The following is a 20,199-nucleotide window of genomic DNA, read 5'->3' as shown; positions in this document are numbered from 1 at the left end:
TTCATGATGGAATGGGAAAGAACTAGAGAGACTTCACGCACATCAACTCTGATGGAAAAAACAGCCACTCGATCTTACAACACAGAAGGGACACCGAAGGTCTTACATTTGGAGATAATCAAACAGAGCATATAGTAGAAAATATGTAAATGATTAAAAAAAATCAATAACATGTAAAATAATAATAATGCAACATATAACAATTAATGATGATTAATGAATATAACAATTAATGATGATTAAATTAATACATAACCATCAATGACTATAATTCATAAAGAAGAAATTAATGATTCATAAAAAAACATTAATAAAATAAATAAATAAAATACATTCATCAAAAGAATACAAATAATTTCGCATACACCAGCATCCAAAAAATAAATACTGTAATTCTACAAATAACAACAAACATGCAGTTGTTAAAAGTAGGAGGTTATGATAGTAACAGTAAACTGACTTTACTAAGGTTACTCAAGAACAAACCATCTTTAAAACCATAAATAAAGAAACAAATATCAACCATTAAATTCTAAGTCAGAGAGAGGGTGGAAATCTGACTGTTATAAAGGGGAAGAGTAAATAATAATAAAAAGTCATGATATGGCCACTTAGATTAATCATTTGTCCATGTTATAATATGTAGCATCCTGATCTTCAGGGTCGTCTGTGTCACAGGATCTCTTCATATTCTAGAGAAGAAGTGAACATGTGCATCACAAATAAGATCTCCTGTAACACCTTCACAACAACAGCAGAATAACTCACATCCAGTGTGTCGTACTCAGAACATCTGGACTTGGGGTCAAGGGTCATGTAGGCGTCCTCAGGAGACTCGACCTGATGACACACAATGATGAGAGAATCAATTCTCCCTTCATAACTGACAGGACACACATGAGAAGAAGCAGGAGAAGATTGTCTCACTGTTTTATGGTGTCGTGATCCTCTGTGGTTTCGCTCTTCTGATGGAGTCGCTCGTTTCCTGTGAGAGAAGAAGAAATGAACATGAACACAAACTGACTCTGAATCTTTATGACGCTACAGACACAGAGTCTCTCTCACCTTCTGATCAACAGCCAGAGGACAAGCATCAGTATCACAGTCACGACAACAGATGCAGTGATTCCCACTGTGACTGAAGACCAGCTGCTTTCTTCAGCCGTGCAGACGAGAGAAAGAGAAACTCTTCAGAGACCAGTGCTTTACCTCACTACATAGGCTACAGACAATGACCCCCGAAACTGAGACCAACACAGATGATTCTCACCTTTAACAGTGAGTGAAACAGACGCTGATCTCTGAGATCCCCCCCCCCCCCACAGCTGTAGGGGGAGCTCGTGGGGAAAACATGCGACAACAAAAGGGAAAATCAGCGAAGAAGTGACTAGAGTTCGCTAGAGTTGCAGAGTTCTCAATTAAAGATACAGTAGAACAAAATCCAGTCAACAGAGCAATTCGACATGACAGAGAAACTAGAGACTTTAATACAATCAAATACAGATTTTACTGCGTTTAACATGAAACTACTGCTTTACAGGGCAATTATTAAATAAAAAAATAAAAAATTTAATAAATAAAAATTTTAATACTCCAGTGAAGCAGAAACTAAACTATTGACTACATGTTATTGTGATGTAACTTTAAATATTTGAATCATTATTGTTACTAAAGTTTTCTCCTAAAATGCATTTGCATATGCAGCACAAACATAAATATGCAGGCTAAAATATAGATTTGAAAGACTAATACAACAACACTCTTATAAGCTCAATGACAATATACACAGCTTAAGAAATCAGAATGTTATTGATAAAGTAATGATGTTTATGAGCTCATGATGGATTATCAGTTTGTGAGGAGCATCAGAGGTATATTAGCAGTAATACAGTTTAATGTGGATCTGCTGAAGTCACTGCTAGAGTCTCATATTCAGAAGATCTGGACTGAAGCTCAAGAGCCGTGTAGGAGTCATCAGGAGCTCTGGACTGAACAGACTGTGAGAGACAGATCAACAACAGCCTGTTTATGTGTGGATCTGCTGAATCTGAGTGTAAAGGTGTGTAAAAGACATTTACTGACTGTGATTGTGCTGTAAACGTCAGATGTTCTGGACGCTGGACCCAGAGCTGTGTATGTATCATTACTCGCGTCAGCCGCCTATAGAGAAAGATTTATACACTTATATTGCTTCATATACACTGTTGTATTCATAGTTCAATGCAACAATAATCACACTGTATTGCAGTTGTAGATGGAGGTGTGTGTGTGCCGACTCGCCTGCTTTTGATTCCTGTCTTCAGTTCCTCCTTCTCTCCTCTTCTTCCTCCTGGAAACAGAGAGAAAACTATTAAAATTATATATTAAAAAAGAAAAGACTTGAAATAGTCAATTTAATAAAAAAAAAAATCGACCAAAATCAATCTCACATCTAGTGAAGTCTTAGATTTAGTGTGCAGATAAACTTCACTCACTTTATGAACACAATGATGATGATGATGATGATGATCAATCCTCCACATCCCGCCACGATCCCAGAAACTGTGAGCAGAGCATCTCTCTGAACCCCTGAAACAAGACGATCATGAAGATCATTTCACACGTGAGACAGATGAAACTGAAAGAGTGTCTGATTATAGAAAATACCTTTAACAGTGAGTGAAACAGACGCTGATCTCTGAGATCCATGTTTATTCTGAGCCTCACAGTAGAAGCGTCCACTGAAACTGGAGTTAAAGCTGGAGATGCTGAAACTCTGTCCAGATCCAACAGCTGAGGGTTCATTCTCCTTAAACCAGCTGAAGTTCAGAGCAGGAGGGTTTGAGTCACTGATGCAGTTCAGAGTCACTGAATCTCCCTCCACTATTACACCAGACGGACTGACCGACATCGAGACGCTCTTCGGAGGATCTGAAAAGCCAAAAGTGTCAAATGACATTCAGTAATTGAGCAAATAATAATCCAGAACTGATCTAAAATCAAGGCAGACTTACACATGACATTCACAGTCACAGCAGAGGAGTTCAGAGATCCATGTTTATTTCTAGCAGAGCAATAATAGTTTCCACTGGCCTCAGATTTAATATTAGTGATGCTGTATGTGTCGCCAGATTGCAGAATCATTCCTCCTTTAATCCAGCTGATTTCTGCAGGAGGGTTTGAGTCACTTCTGCAGTTCAGAGTCACTGAATCTCCCTCCACTATTACACCAGATGGACTGACCGACACCGAGACATTCTTTGGTGGATCTGAAAGAGACAAACAAGTGTGAAAACATGCAGCAAATTTCAACTCAATTCAATTATGTTCAGGGTTAAATTACATTATACTTTGTAAGCATTATTTAAAATTACAACAGTGAAAGGGACTGATGATACTTGACCAATAAGATGGCTTGGATAAACTGTGCACTAAAGAATATCAAGAATTTCTTTATTTCAGCACACTTACAGTTTGGGATGTAGTTCAGCGTGTTTTTACGTAACATTGTTTCCGAGCCACTACTACACATCTCACAACTTTCATAGACATTTCATTCTAAAGACATTTCTACATTTTCTGAGGAACATGTGAGGTGTTTCAAAATAAAGTTATAAAAGCTCTCAGCTCACTTACATCCGGGTCTTACAGTGATGTCAACAGATGTGGAGTTGAGTCCCTCATGGCCGCTTATGGTGCATAAATATCGGCCTCTGTCCTCCAGCCCGACAGACTCCTGATAAAGCAAGTTTTCCCCATGATGCTGACTGTACAGACGCCCATCTTTCCTCCAGATGTAGGTTGCAGTCACGGAGGGGATGCATGAACCGCAGATAAACAAAATCCAATCTCCCTCCGTCACATTGTCAGACTCGGTCTGTACCTCCACCTCCGCATCTGGACCAGAAAGAAGAATCTCTTTATGTACTTAGTGTGTAAATACAGCAGAGAGTTGACATGAATATGACGGTCTTTACTGGTGAAGCATGGCACTAAACACCACAGTCATAGGTTTGATTCCCAAAGAACATACTTTGAATGCACTGCAAGTCACTTATAAATATAACGTACTTTGGATATAAGCATCTCACAAAGGCAAGTAAATGTAAAGATTCTGAGCCTTCTTAAAGTTGCCATGTAACAGAAGACGTGATCTTCTTTTCTTCCCTATTTGTGACATACCCTATATCCGAGTGAAACATAGTGATGGGCTCTTTCAAACCACTGCTTTATGAAGCTTTGAAACCTATTGCGAATCGCTTGTTTTGAATCAGTGATTCGGAGCGTGTATTAAAACTGCCAAAGTCATGTGATTTCAGTAAACAAGGCTTCGTCATAACTGTTTTGAAATTTCAATGGTTTGCCACTAGGAGACGATGATCTCTATGATCCAGTGTCTATGATCTACGATCATTTTTATACATTTGTAGACATTTCAAATGATACATTTGCATAATAAAAAGGAAAGAGTTGTAGTTGATAGTCTCTTATTGATCTGATTAAAACAAACGAAACAAATAAAAAAATAACACATTATACACTTAATATTTAATGGTATAAGATGATTTATTGGTTGCATTGAATAGATGACACTTTCAATAAGACATTTGCAAATTGGTTTATAAAAGGGATTTTTGTTTATGTTTGAGCTGAGATTACTGCATTTACACCATTCTGACCAGCAGGCGTCCCAGTGGGCATTTGATGTTTGAAAAAACATCCATTTGACATCCGCACACCGATGTCCTATTCTCGACCAAAATAACGACAGAAAAGTAATAAAATGCTGAAAAAATCTAAACTTCTTGAGTCTGCTACCATAAATTGCTCAGCGATTCTCTGCCACCGGGGATCGAACAGGGACCTTTTGATCTTTAGGTCTACTACAATGTATAGTAGTAATAATAATGGTTTCACTATAAATAAAAAATATGAATAATATACAAAACTTTATGTGGGGTTACAGCAAAAATGCTGTATTGAATTACAAATCATTTTGGTAAATGTAATAATCACTCCACTGCTTCCATTTCAGCATGGGTATGTAAATAAAATTAGAAACCAGTCCAAAATTGTTCGTTTTTATTAAGCTAAAGTCCACCCACAGTGATTTTACAGTTGGGCACACACACAACGGCTACACACAGTTCAAAAGGAGATGTGCCAAATGGATGAGTTTCGATGCGTCCGTTAAGAAAAAAATGCTATTTAAGGCTGACAAAGAATTCATATGCAATAAAAAGGCTATCAATCTAACACACAAATCATTGATGTCAATGTGATGTCCATGATATCCTATCAAATTGACGTCTAAACCATGAGATTTGACTGAATGTCAAACATATTGACCTACATATACTGTACATTAAACCAATTTCAGTGTGGGTATTAACTTTCTCTTTTCACCTAATAACCACTGGAAGACGTTGCCTCCCAGACTGATAATGATTAAAATTATATGCAGCATGTTGATCAAGTCTCGACTAACTTTTGACGTAAATTGATATCAAGGTGCCCGCTGGGGTCACCAGCACGTGGGGTTTCAAACCAGTGAATCATTTTCCAAGGTCACAATGATTTTTCACAAGACATTTTCCTGGATCAACATATTTTGCTGATCCTGGAATAACATTCCTGTGAGTGTCCAAACATTTTGTCCCAGCCCTATCCCTATGTAACATGTCTGGCCTTTCCTGTGTTTTCATTTCTGCCCTCTGTGACCTGGGCTGCGTTCAGCCCCGACAAAACGTTGCACAATGTTTTTTAAACAGAAACGGTGATGCGTTGAACACACTGTTCTGATGACGCAAGAGTTGCAACTATGGCAGCTGAGAAGGCCATTCTTTGTGTTCTTTGTGAAGAATTTTCTGAGCCTGATGAAGTCGGTATAAATATGTGTTTAATACTACAAAATATGCCCGATGTTACAGTTTCTGCACTAGAGAACAAAAGAGAACATCCCAATCGAGTGAAGGGATTTGTGGAAACTGAAATGGAAGCACACATCTTACCTAATTCAGACTAAAACACATCTATTTAGTCTCACATACTGACTTTTTTTGTAGTTCATAATGTTTTTAAACCCTGTATTTTCTTTCTCATTTTTAGAAAAGCACTTAATTACCATTGTTTATTTCTATACCAAATGTCAAACTTACGACAAACATGTCTACTAATATCCTCAGTTGTTGCGCATACCGAGCTGCATCGAACACATTTGTAAATTACTTTCCTTGAACCCATTGTGTGAGTTCACTTTAATACCACGTGCTTTATATACATGTTGCTGCTGATTGGACTGCAGTTCTGACACACCCACCAAACAAGAGAAAACGTATCTCAAACCCCGTTGCACACCGGTGCACGCCATTTCCAGGAAACATGACGTTCAACCCGGAAACCGTGGCAAAACGTAATCGGTTACTAACGTAACCTTGGTTCTCTCTAAAAGAGGGAACAAGTATTGCGTAAGTTGCTTACGCTACGGGTAAAGTCATCTTTTCTCGAGATATGAAGCCAAAAAATTATCCTTAATTTTTTATTCATTGTCAACGCAGTGCAGCAGCTAGCAGACCTAGAGCAGGCTATCTAGCGCGCTCATTGGCTGCTCCGCGGCAACTGCAGCAGCCTACCAGTGAGCCTGGCATGACATCGCGCCCTCACATGTCACAGCCCGCCAAAATGGGAGTGGCTAAGCGTATATAAGGAAGGCTCGGAGGCTGTTACCCTGGTTTTCGTCGACTGAAACGAAATGAGCTTGTTGCGCGCAATACTCGTTCCCTCTTCTAGAGAGAACTGAGGTTACGTTAGTAACCGATTACGTTCTCTTACGAGAGTTTCTCTCGTATTGCGTAAGTTAGCTTATGCAACGGGAACCCCTTGTCAACGCCGTGTGCACCTAGCATCCACTACATGAGTCCCAGGGGAAGCCCGGGGAACACCGAAAGTGGAAACAGGCAGCCAGCAGAGTGGGCCAGCACATGTTCATAAGCACACAGTAGGGGGGTGTAGAGCGGCTTGGCCGGTCTATACAGGACTAACACAAGTTTAGTCTGCAGGGCGGGAACTTCCAGGTTATAAAACCTTACAAATGTAGAGGGGGAGGCCCAGCCTGCCGCCGTACAAATGTCATGAATGGAAATTCCGCTGGACCAAAAAGCTGCCGCAATAGCGTCTACTATCCATCTGGACAGACTGTGTTTCGAGGCGGCGAGACCCTTGGTGCGCCCTCCAAACGAAACGAAAAGCTGCTCCGAACGCCTGAAAGCGGCAGAGCACGTGGCAGAGGAGGTTACTATCAACCTCGCTGCCGGATGCCGGTAGGGCTGAGAGAGAAATGACCTGCGCTATGAAAGGAGTGCCCATCACTTTGGGGACATAACCATGTCTCGGTTTGAGAATGACTTTAGAATCATTAGGTCCGAACTCGAGACACACAGCGTTAACTGATAACGCGTGTAAGTCACCCACGCGTTTGACTGAAGACAGGGCTATCAGAAAAACGGTTTTGAATGTGAGGTATTTCAGATCCACAGTCTCTATAGTTTTGAAGGGATGCGTTTTCAGGGCCTCCAGGACCAAAGAAAGATCCCAAATCGGAACCGAGGGGGGCCACGGGGGATTCATCCTCCTGGCTCCTCTGAGGAAGCGGATGATGAATTCATTCTTTCCTAATGCGCGGCTGTGCGCCGATTCGGCGAACGCTGCAATAGCAGCAAAATATACTTTGAGCGTGGAGGGGGACCTGCCCATGTCTAAAAGCTCTTGAAGGAAGCAAAGTACCCACGAAACCCCATATGTTTGTGGGTCCAGGTTTTTTCCCCGTGCACCATTTGCTGAACACAGACCATTTAGACGCGTAGAGCCGTCGCATAGAGGGAGCTCTAGACTGCGTGATCGTGTTCACGACCCATTTTGGCAAATCAGCGGGTATCCGTTGATTGTCCATGCATGCAGAGACCAGCACTCTGGATGAGGATGCCAGATCGAACCACGGGCTTGAGAGAGAAGGTCTCTTCTCACCGGGATCGGCCATGGGGCTGAGTCCGCCAGCCGCATTAATTCCGGGTACTATGTCTGGTTCTCCCAGCGCGGGGCTATGAGGAGCACTGAGTGGCGCATCTCCCTGATTCTCCCGATAACCTGAGGCACCAGTGAGAAGGGGGGAAAAGTGTACAGCGGGTCGCTGGGCCAGGCTTGGGCCAGCGCGTCCTCACTCTTCGAGAAGAATTTCAGGCAGTGAGCGTTGTCGTATGACGCGAAGAGGTCGACTTTCGCTTTGCCGAAAAGGCGCCACAGAAGCTGGAATGTCTGGGGGTGCAGAGACCATTCCCCCGGGGGAACGTTGTCCCTGGACAGTCTGTCTGGACCATCGTTCAGGTGACCGGGCACATGCGCGGCTCTCAGCGAGCACAGTGAGAGCTGAGCCCAAACGAGGAGGCGTCCCGCCAGCACGCAGAGAGTTTTGGATCTGACACCGCCCTGACGGTTCACGTAGGACACCATTGACATGTTGTCCGTGCGGACTAGTACATGGCGACCTCGCAAGTATGGGAGAAAATGCTTCAGCGCATTCTCGACCGCCAACATCTCCAGACAGTTTATGTGAAGGCATTTCTCCTGGTCTGACCAGAGGCCATAGACTGGTCTGCCCTTGAAAAGCGCCGATCATCTGTCGAGATCGTTTTCCGGTGCAAGATGACTCCCATTGTCACTCCCCGTTGGTACCATTTGGTCGCCAGCCAGGGCTGCAGGGCTGAAACGCAGCCCTGATTTACACTGACTCGCGAGCCGCCGGCAGTTTAGCTCTGCGAGGCACTCGCGCTTTCAGCCAGCGCTGAAGCGGGCGCATGCGCAGTAAGCCCAGCTGAAGCACCGCTACAGCTGAGGCCATGTGGCCCAACATTATCTGAAACGTTTTCAGAGGCGATCACCTGCCTTTCTGAAAAGATGCGGCGAGATGTCGAATTCGGCGCGCGCGCTGTGTCGACAGTCTGGCCGTCATAGCCACCGAGTCCAGTTCTATTCCCAAAAAAGAGATTAACTGACTGGGCGTTAATGAGCTCTAGGTCCAGTTGACAGAGAGACCCAAACTTTTCAGATGGCTGAGAAGCGCTGTTCTGTGAGATACGAGCTCTATCTCTGACTGTGCTAGTATCAGCCAGTTGTCCAAATAGTTAAAAATTCGCATACCCCGTGTTCTCAGGGGAGCGAGGGCTGCGTCCACACACTTTGTGAATGTACGGGGTGCTAAAGACAGGCCGAACGGCAGGACGGTGTATTGATATACCTGACCGTCGAAGGCGAATCTCAAGAATGGCCTGTGACAGGGTATAATCTGAATCTGAAAGTATGCGTCTTTCAGATCGAGAGAAATGAACCAGTCCCTCGGGCGAATCTGCGCGAGGATCTCAGGTCGTGAGCATTTTAAACAGCTGTCTTATGAGAGCTTTGTTCAAATATCTCAGATCTAATATAGGTCTGAAAGCTCCATCCTTCTTGGGCACGAGAAAATAACGGCTGTAAAAGCCCGTCACGCTCAGAGAAGGATGCACTTGCTCTATCGCCCCCTTGCACAGCAGTTTCGCTATCTCTGCACGAAGCAGGTGAGCTGCTTCTGTATTCACTCTCGTCTCGGTCCGTGCTTGAAAGCGTGGGGGACGGCGAGCGAACTGCAGCAAATAGCCCCTTTTTACAATGTTCAGCACCCATTCTGACACGCCCGGGATAGCTTCCCACGCTTTTGCATGCATAGCTAGGTGTAGAATGGTCTCTGGGTCCCGGCCGCCGCACTGCGCGGGATAGGGCACCGGTATCAGAGGAACTGGCGCGGCACGCGCTGTCGAAACTCGAATACGGGGGCTCGCTGATAGCGGTAACTGGCTGGACAGCACTCAGTGACTCGGTCGCTAGGGACGGAGAACATTTTGTGGTGAGAAACCCGTGACGCGAGAGCGGCGTCGGGGGTAATGTGTTTATCAGTAAGTGTGAGCGCTCGTGAGCGGGCACCGGGCTTACATTCACAACACGGCCAGTGTTTGGGAGCTTTAGGTGATCTGAACCCTGGGACGATTGTGTGACAGAGCGGGCAGTGGGTAGGTGTGGGCACTGAACCGTGGGCACATTTCCTACACTTGACACTCGAGCGGCACATGCCTGCTTTATGAGAGTGCGCTCTGTGAGGGACACAGGGGAGACCATGCTTGTGTGTAGGGGTGAGCACTGGGAAGTGGGCACATTTTCTACACTCATAACACCATCGGCGTGAGCCGGATAACCAGACATTATACTCTTTTTGAGATTTCTCTCAGTCGCTGTGAGAACGGCGTTTGTGTGCAGACGAGCGAGTTGTGTAACTGACTCGTTGGCTGCGGCGGGACTCAACCGTCTTTTCCCCCCTGCATCCACTAGCAGGACTTTGCGGGCTCAGGCTTCAGCGGAGAAAGGAGCGTTCCATGACTTGGAAAGCTCGGCGTGGAGCTCAGACAGGAAGGGTGCTGACCCAGAGGCAGGCGCTTGGCGGTGGCTAGGTAAGAAGCACCCGTCGAGCCTGTTAGGTGGGGACCACTCGAGGCCTAGCTGGTCGACAGCCTTAGTGAGGAGGCGGAGAAGCTCGGCGTCCACACTGGCCCGGGCCCGGCCAGATTCCTGGGTCGAAGAGGAGGTGGAGCAGTGAGATCCGGACCACTCTTCGCTGTCTGAGGCCAGGAGAGAGCAGCTGTCGCCGATGGCATTTTCATCCGCTTCATCCCCTGAGGCGACGGCAGTGCGGGCAGGAGCCGGCCGCTGCGCGTCAGGAAAGGGGGGCGGAGAAGGAGAGAGCGAGGCTCGCGGGAAAGGTTCCGGTGAAGGCCCGGCTGGCACATCGGGCTCCGGTGGTCTCTGTGAGCGCCGTTTCTTCTTACGCGGCCCAGCAGAGGCAGGCGGAGTGACAGCTTTAGCGTCGAACAAGGCAAGTCGAGCCCGCAGGGTCGACATCGGCAGTTCTTCGCAGAGCTCGCAGCCACCCGAAGATATAGCGATGGCTGTGTGGTCTCGTCCCAGGCAGAGAGAAGAGCTACAGGAAATGCAAGGCATTTTGCAACAAACGCCTCGCGCTCTTTTAGGAGAAGTGTGTCGCGGCGGCGAGCACACAACAGAAGCACAGCAGAAAAAAGGATACTGTCGCCGGATAGTGAAGCAGGCACGGATGGCTGAAGGCGGCGAAGACAACCGGCTTCCTCAGACGCTTTCCTCTGCTTGCTGGCGCTTGGTTCGACGGCGGCTTCTCTCAGAGTCCAGCGATGCGTAGAGCTTCGCTGAAGAGACGAAAATCAGGGTAATAGCCACCGAGCCTTCCTTATATACGCTAAGCCACTCCCATTTTGGCGGGCTGTGATGCGTGAGGGCGCGACGTCACGCCAGGCTCACTGGTAGGCTGCTGCAGTTGCCACGGAGCAGCCAATGAGCGTGCTAGATAGCCTGCTCTAGGTCTGCTAGCTGCTGCACTGCGTTGACAATGAATAAAAAATTAAGGATAATTTTTTGGCTTCATATCTCGAGAAAAGATTACTTTACCCGTAGCGTAAGCTAACTTACGCAATACGAGTTGCCGAGAATACGAGAATATTGAACGTGCCCCTAGTTTTGATTAGTTCATTTGTCTCCCCCTGTGTTCATTAATTATCTCGTTTGTCTCTGTTCATTTAAGGCCAGTCGCTCCTATCTTTTGAGATAGTGTTCGGTTGTGTTTATTCTTTGTTGTTCTCTGAATTTACTATTTAATATTACTAGAGTTAATTATCCTTCGTTGGTGCTTGGTTATATCAACCAAACCGTTACACCCTAGACCCTACCCCTAAACCTAAACTTCCCTAAAATCAGAGGGAATGATATGTGAATAACTGGTTCAATCGGTTTTCCCGCGGAATTGGGCTACTTTTAAATTGCCTACCATACCTTCTAAATTTAATTCTAAGTGAAATTAAGTTCTCACATCTATTATCCAACTCACCTGTTACGTCGAGGCGGATTCCCCGTGCGTTCATCCTGATCTGGCCGGAAGCGGTGTTGTGCACAAGACGGAAGATACCCGCGTCACTCTTTCTCACATCCCTCAGGATCAGCGAGCAGTTCCTCACGTCAGACTGCACAAACTCCACGCGGCCTTCAAACGCAGGGTCCTGAGAAACTCTGACCTCCTCCTCCGGTGATTTCTCATGGAGCCATTCCACTGAGCTCACCTGCTCATGTTGAGGATGAATGTATTTGCAGGGTATGAGCACCGTCGACTGCTGAACAACACACATACTGCCGATAATATGAGTAACGTTATCCTGCACACCTGCAATACAAACAAATGCATGCTTGAAATGCTGATTTGCATTTCAGTTGCATATAAAGTGTATACACGGACCACCGTGCACTATTGAAAATAAAAGTTCCAAAATTTGTATTTTTTTTTTACAGCAATGAAATGAACTTTTTAGTGAACAGTTCTTAAAAGAAACATTTTTTTCTTAATTTGAAGAACATTTTAATCTGAAGGACCCTTAAAACAAATAAAGTTGTTATTTTGTGCACAAAAAGTATTCTCGTCGCTTTATAACATTAAGGTTGAACCATAGTCACATGGACTATTTTAACAATGTCTTTACTCTTTTCTTGGCCTTGAAAGTGGTCGTTGCATTGCTGTCTATATGGGGGGTTTCAGAAAGCTCTCGGATTTCATCAAAAATATGTTAATTTGTGTTCTGAAGATAAATTAATGTCTTACAGGTTTGGAACGACATGAGGCTGAGTAATTAATGACAGAATTTCCATTTTTGGGGTGAACTAACCCTTTAAAAATGTTCATAGATGACACTATTTGGTTTCTTATATAAGTATAACGAATGCTCATGTCACTTCAAAATGCGAACTCTCATAAAACTTCCAGTTTCTTTGTCACTGTAGATTGCTGTCAATGTGAATGCCCCTTTAAAGCAATAGTAAGGAACTTCTCCTCTTCGGTCGCCCTACAGGTTGGAAGCAGAATTGTCCATTACCGCTACCGCTACGCCACCACTCGCAGCTGACTGTCGCACGCACGCTCGCTGTTTATCTAGCACCGGCTTTGGAATGAATGATGTCCACAGACAAGGTAGAGTACACTGCAAAAAGAGATGTGTCAAAAAACAACACATGTGACTGTGTTGATGGTATTTTGACACATGTTGTGTAGATTTTAGCACACAATGTGTGTTAAAATGTAACTCTGGATAGAATAGCACTGGGTGGAGGGCAGTTTGTGTTTATGAAAAAAATTATAGGTATATTTTATATGGTATCCCATAAAATACTCTAAAATAAATAAAGCAATACATTCAAATAAATAAATTAAATCTTAATTCTTGAAAACGTAAAGATTAACGGGTGTTATTTTGCAGCCAATCACATCATGCCTCTTTTTCAATGTCTTTTTCAAATGCTGCTTTCACTTGTTATTAATAACCAGATTAACTTTATTTCTGTCAGACTCTACAGAAGCTCTTATTCAGAGTTAACAGGTTTTGGTGTTGACGATTCATTGAATGTTTCATTTAAAGTCACCAGAATCGTGATTAGTGTCAGCTTTATTTGGGCTCTTGACCCTTGACTCTTTAACATTAGTGTTGTTTATGATTGCTGGAAACATGTATTTATTTGAACACATTTGAAACAGCAGAAATAATCATGAGAAAAATTTGCTCAGATGATATTATCATCATGGACATGTAAGATTGTTAAGCTCAGCAAGAGTTTAATATTTGAAAGGTGAGTATAATATATAAAAGACGATTTTTAAGAAGATTAGCATATTGCAATTAACTTAAAATTATATTTTAAATACACAGTTCGTACAGAATCTTACAGACTATGGTATCAAACAGACATTAAGAATCAGCACATGAATCTCAACAATGGTGACAAACGAAAAGCTTCATGCCGCAATGCATGCTGGGTGCCACCATAGTACAAATCTCATCCATGACTCCCAGCATGCATTGCGGCATGAAGCTTTTCGTTTGTCACCATTGTTGAGATTCATACGCTGATTCTTGAGGTCTGTGTTTGACTAGTTTCTATGGAGGCTTGTTTCCGCCACTGAATAAAACGTTTTAAAAAATAATTGCGACTTTTTATCTCACAATTGCGAATTTACATCTCACAATTCTGACTTTATTTCTCAGAATTGTGAGATATAAAGTCAGAATTCTGAGATATAAAGTCAGAATTGTGAGATATAAAGTTGCAATTGTGTCTTATAAAGTCAGAATTCTGACTTTTTTTCTTGCAATTGCGACTTTATATCACGCAATTCTGACTTTATAACACATAATTGCGAGTTTATATCTCACAATTCTGACATCTTTTCTCAGAATTGTGAGATATAAAGTCCAATTTTAAGGGGAAAAAAAGACGGACTTTTTTTTTTTTTTACCTTAGAATAGTTTATATCTCACAATTCTGACTTTATAACACGCAATTGCGACTTTATATCATGCAATTCTGACTTTATATCTCCCAATTGCGTGATATAAAGTCAGAATTCTGAGATATAAAGTCAGAATTGCGTGATATAAAGTCGCAATTGCAAGAAAAAAAGTCAGAATTCTGACATTATAACACGCAATTGTGACTTTATTTCACGCAATTCTGACTTTATATCTCGCAATTCTGACTTTAAAACACGCAATTGCGACTTTATTTCACGCAATTCTGACTTTATATCTCGCAATTCTGACTTTATTTCTCAGAATTGCGAGATATAAAGTCAGAATTGCGTGAAATAAAGTCGCAATTGTGAGATAAAAAGTCGCAATTATCTTTTAATTTTTTTAATTTTGTGGCGGAAACAAGCTTCCATAAGTTTCTGCTACAGCTTAAAATATTCAGAAACATTTTTTTCTGCACTGCTGGATAGCATGATGTAGTGTCACAAGATCGTTATACCTAATAGCACATAAATAAATTAAGTGCGCACCATCCATATACTCATAAACTTGATCAGATCAGCACTTGCTGATTATAATATCATCAAGAAACATCTGATCATATTTTCTCTCGCCATAACAAATATATTTTATTAAAATACAGTTAAAGCAGCCAGAGAAAAACTAAAAGAAGAGTAAAGGGTTAAGAGCTAAAATAAAGGAGCCATTAATCACGATTCTGGTGACTTCAAATAAAACATTCAATGAAACATCAACATCTAAAACTATGGAAGTAAAAGAATGTCAAATGTTTTTGAAACAAAAAGCCTGTTGAATTGCACTACTTGAAAAAAAATAGGCATTGCATTAACCATGCTTGCATTTTAATGAATTGTATTTTTAGGGCTTGCATTTTTATGGGCTGAAATTCAACATGGTTGAATATTTAAGCTGTGAATATTTCAATTAAAAACATTTCAAACACATTTTCATTATTAAAAATTCAATAATCCATATTCACCTTTCATATTTCACTTCCAAAATATTCAAAATATACAACCTATAATATTCAACACCATTTTATTTCGCTTTGCAAATTCGCTTCCACAAATTCAGTGGTTCAAATTTGACAGTAAATTCAACGGAACTGCAGGAAAAGCAGTAGATTACCGAGATACTCTCCATCTGCTGTTAGTGAACCCCACCAGCAGGAGGTGCAAAAGCGTGTGTTGTTGACGATGACCAGCAACAGTTAGAGCAAGCCATTCATTCATAAAACTCACTTTACAGCAATGTAAGTGTATTTGTGATTATTATGACGGCAGTTTTATGTTAAATTCAGTGTCTTCACGGTTACTTTCCCTGTGTAGCCTACAAGCATCTTTCTCTACCATGAACAAGATTATAATGTTATTCCCCGATGCGGATATACAGATCCAATATTACATTTTTGAGGTTGACATATATTTCTCTTGGTTGTTTAGTTGCCTTAACTTTATATTGTGGCAATGTGCTGCATGCAAGCTATTAGGGTTTCCCTCAATAGCCTACTTAAGGATTCCCCAGCTGGATATGCTGGACATATAAAACGCTTAAAGGGTTACTTCAGGATTTAGCATTAAGCTTTGTATTAGTAGAAAACCTGTAGTATTTTCGAATTACCATGCTTTCCACCTTCATATCCCCCTGAGACAAGAAATTTATGTATTTTTTGTCTGGAAAAAATCCTCCGATGACGCAAAAATCGTCATTTTGCGTCATCGGAGGATTTTCTGGACAGAGGCTAAAGACTACAGCCAGTAGATGGCGTTGTTCCGCATGTTTTCAGCCCGCCCATAGAGGGTGGGATCTCACTCACAGAATGTACACACACTCAGTCAGCCGTCTTTCTTTGGAAGCTAAGCTAGCAGGCTCTTGTTCTGTGGTGAAAGCTGAATAGTAGGAGAAAGCTGAGTAAGTAACCATCCTCCTTTTCCCGGACTTGTCCGGCGGGAGAGATCGTTCAAAATGTCCGGGATTCAGCTTTTGCTTTCTGCGGTCGCCATTCATTGTTTACATGCACACCTTTCAATCTAACTGAATTCATTCCGATTGGTGAATTTGAATGTAGTGTTTACATGAACGCTAAACAAGTGATCGGTTGATGTGCGTTTTAACATTGCTAAGAAAAATTCCCACTCCTCGAGTCCTCCGTGAGAGATACGAGACCCGGCGCGTCTCAGTAATCACGCCACCGGCCTCGCGCTGTTCTCCCGCGGCCGTCAGCCTCGTCCTGCTCGCCACAGTAAACATGATGAATGGCGACTGTAGAACGCAAAAGCCGAATCCCGGACATCTTGGACGATAAATCCCTCGCAAACTCATCACGTAGACTAGCTAGCTTTGTTGTTTTCATCTGCGCAGTGCGCACTCTTACCGGTAGGCGTGGCCTCCTAAGGCAGCGAAGCAAGTGCATTCTGGGAGTTGTTGTCTTTCATCCACATAAGCCAAAAATACATTTTCTGACTTTTCTCAGTCTAGAAAGCTCCAAATTAAAAAAATTCTTCACATTTCTTCTACTTAAATGACCTATTTTAAATACACATTCATCTTCCCAGAGGTGAAGTATCCCTTTAACGTATAGCTTAATGGACTAATTACAGTGATATAAAAGACCAAACTCGCAGACAAGCAGATTGACTCAGAATAGCGTGCAAAGTTTAATGCTGAGCGTTTCCCAGTGATACATTGGCATAAAGTTGGCTTGACGTTGGACATTCGCACATTTAGGGACCGTCTCTAAAGTGTATACGACTTTGGTATACACGTTTCTAACTTCAATAGCATTTGAATAGAACGACTTACAGTCATAAAACCAACTGTAAAGTGTTCATGTAGTGTCAGGCATAATGCGCACCCTTTGGATTTTTGATATTTATTCAAATAAATTAAAGTTTGCTATTGAAGTTACAAAACGTGTATGCCAATGTTTTATGCAACGTTGGAGACGGTCCCTAAATGTGCAAATGTCCAATGTCAAGCCAATTTTACATTTATTAGGCTACATTTAGTCATTTATTTAGCAGACGCTTTTATCCAAAGTGATTTACAGTTAAACTAACAATAGTAGGACAACAATATGCAATAAGCTAATGCAATACATGTAGGCATAGCCTATACTATATATATATATATATATATATATATATATATTATAGAGAAAGAGAGAGAGAGAGAGAGAGAGAGAGAGAGAAAAGAGAAGAGAAAGTGTTAGTATTGATCAAGTGTTGATTTTATGCCAGTATATCACGAAACGCTCTGCATGAAACTTTGCGTGTTAAGTTCATATTCTTAGTCCATCTAGCCTATATAGTAGCCTACAGCCTACATCCCCAATAAGGTGCGAGTTTGGTCTTTTATATCACTGTATTGGTCCATAAACTACGTTAAGCATTTTGTCCCGACATAAGGGGAATCCTAGAGTGTGAGGTATTTAGGGAAACCGATTATAATCCTGTTCATGTACAGAAAGCTGATGACATGTAGGCTACACAGGGAAAGTAACAATGAAGTTATTGAATGAAATATAAACACAGCTTTTGTGTCTTTATCATCTTTTCCGCATATATACTGACACAGATAATGATTTTCATTTTATGAATGAATGTCTTGTTCTAACTGTTGCTCTGTCTTCGTCAACAACACGCGCTTTTGCACCCTCTGCTGGTGAGGTTGACTAACAGCAGATGGAGAGTATCTCGGTAATCTACTGCTTTTCCTGCAGTTCCGTTGAATTTACTGTCGAATTTGAACCACTGAATTTGTGGAAGCGAATTTGTGGAAGCGAAATAAAATGGACCGAAAATTGCCTGTTGAATATTATAGGTTGTATTTTTAAACAGTTTGAATATTTTGGAAGTGAAATATGAAAGGTGAATATGGATTATTGAATTTTTAATAATGAAAATGTGTTTGAAATGTTTTTAATTGAAATATTCACAGCTTAAATATTCAACCATGTTGAATTTCAGCCCATAAAAATGCAAGCCCTAAAAATACAATGCATTAAAATGCAAGCATGGTTAATGCAATGCCTATTTTTTTTTTCAAGTAGTGCAATTCAACAGGCTTTTTGTTTCAAAAACATTTGACATTCTTTTACTTCCATATAAAACTCAGTTAATTCTCAATAAGAGCTTGTCTATGTAGATTCATGATGTCTAAACCTTCCAAATGTTCAAACAAACTCTTTATTAAACGTCACTGGACTCCATAAACACAAGTTAACAATACGTTTCAGTGTTCGTCCAAACACTCCGTTGTAAAACACAGGAAGTAACTCTGGCAAATACACACCGACTACAGTCACATGTGACACATATCTGACACAAGTTGTGTAAATTCAAAGTGCAAACTCGGTTAACTGTTATCTATTCATGAACTTTTGTCAAAAGCAGCATTATCAATCAGTGGTTGAAGTGTGAATAACTGAATAATGTCCAGTACAGTGAGTCTGTCCAGTCATTGAGCTTGAAACATTGTGTTGTACTTCGTGTGCACATTCTGTACTCGACTATTGATTAAACGGTTAATATTTTAGCATCTGGCCCTTTCACTTTATTTTTTAAAATGACACAATTTGTGTGTTAAAATGACTAACACATTTATTGTGTTAAATTTGACACAACACGTGTTGTCCCTGAGCACACTCACCACATGTGTTAAAACTGACACATGATGTGTAATTTTTAACACATCTCTTTTTAGAGTGTATGTTGCATGATTTCATAAAAGTATGATGTATTGCAACATCAGAAACGAAGGAAAACTAAATAATGACTATTGTAATGCTTGACATTAAGCAAGTCAGATTTGTAGTTTTCCTATGTCTCATTCGAACTACAGAAACGCGACCCGGTTTGGCAAACTTTCATAGTGTAGTAATGCAGAAGTGCCGTTCACCATGTTACGACTTGATGAACCACTGATACGATTTTGGAAACATTATTTCAAGGTAAAAAATGTTCCTTAGTGTTGCTTTAATGAAGACTAATTCATTATGCACTGCAAGCACAGAAAGCTGCAAGCTGTGACTTTTTGCTCAAGTGACCCAGGATGCTGAAAGAGAAGTTACTTTAAGCAATATTATAGATATTATGTTACCTGTTGCCATCAGAGAGATCCAGATGAAGCACTGAAGCAGTACACCTGGACACACCTGCAAGATATGAGATTTAGCAGGACCTCCTTGACATCTTTAAGATATCTGATCTGTCTTCACACACTCTGAAAATTGACAGAAGTAGCAATATCACCCACATAAACTATATGTATTAAATTCTGTCATTATTCCTTAACATTTATCAGAAAGCCTTTAATTAAAGCACGTTTCCAGCCATTGCATGACCTTCATTGCCTGCAACAGTGCAGTGCAATAAGCAGAGAGTGAGTTAAGATAACTGTCAAGAAAACCATCTCAGTCATTTAAAAACAAAAGATTTTGAAGTGAAATATATTACCATAATGCTGAAGTCTTTCAATGATGAGGACAATCAAAACAGCCGTCAGAAAGTGAAGTCAAACGCTTAAGTACGAGGTACTGGCCAAAGACCAGAAATAATGTAGCCTTGCCCTCTTCCCCTTAAAACCTCTAGTTGTTATAAATAAAAAAAACTGCTGACTGCACTGCTAGTAAAGGGTGTCATAACCACAGAAAATACTGTAGCTCTGAAGATGCCTTAGTATTGCTCATGCTTATGATGCATAAATTGTCCCACAGTGTTTTTGACAAGGACATGAATGATGCCTC

The 20,199-nt window shown here is 41.7% G+C and overlaps 1 protein-coding gene across 1 annotated transcript; it reads right to left on the bottom strand.

Annotated features, from left to right (window-relative positions):
- Positions 1-1,892: 1,892 nt before the first annotated feature.
- Positions 1,893-19,635, bottom strand: LOC308687908 (B-cell receptor CD22; the record flags this gene model as incomplete). The annotated part of the gene is made up of 9 exons (XM_081360732.1): positions 19,554-19,635; positions 11,972-12,301; positions 3,616-3,876; positions 2,994-3,248; positions 2,647-2,910; positions 2,475-2,568; positions 2,281-2,329; positions 2,083-2,160; positions 1,893-1,997 (listed from the first exon to the last, which is right to left on the bottom strand). The coding sequence occupies exons 1-9, from the start codon at positions 19,561-19,563 to the stop codon at positions 1,893-1,895; spliced, it is 1,446 nt and encodes a 481-aa protein (XP_081216858.1). The 5' UTR covers positions 19,564-19,635.
- Between the last annotated feature and the right edge of the window lie 564 nt (positions 19,636-20,199).

Source organism: Scardinius erythrophthalmus, assembly GCF_964197995.2.
Source record: "Scardinius erythrophthalmus genome assembly, chromosome: 3".
NCBI classification, from domain to species: domain Eukaryota; kingdom Metazoa; phylum Chordata; class Actinopteri; order Cypriniformes; family Leuciscidae; genus Scardinius; species Scardinius erythrophthalmus.
The sequence above is the reverse complement of the archived record's forward strand: the minus strand, read 5'-3'. Positions and strand labels throughout refer to the sequence as shown.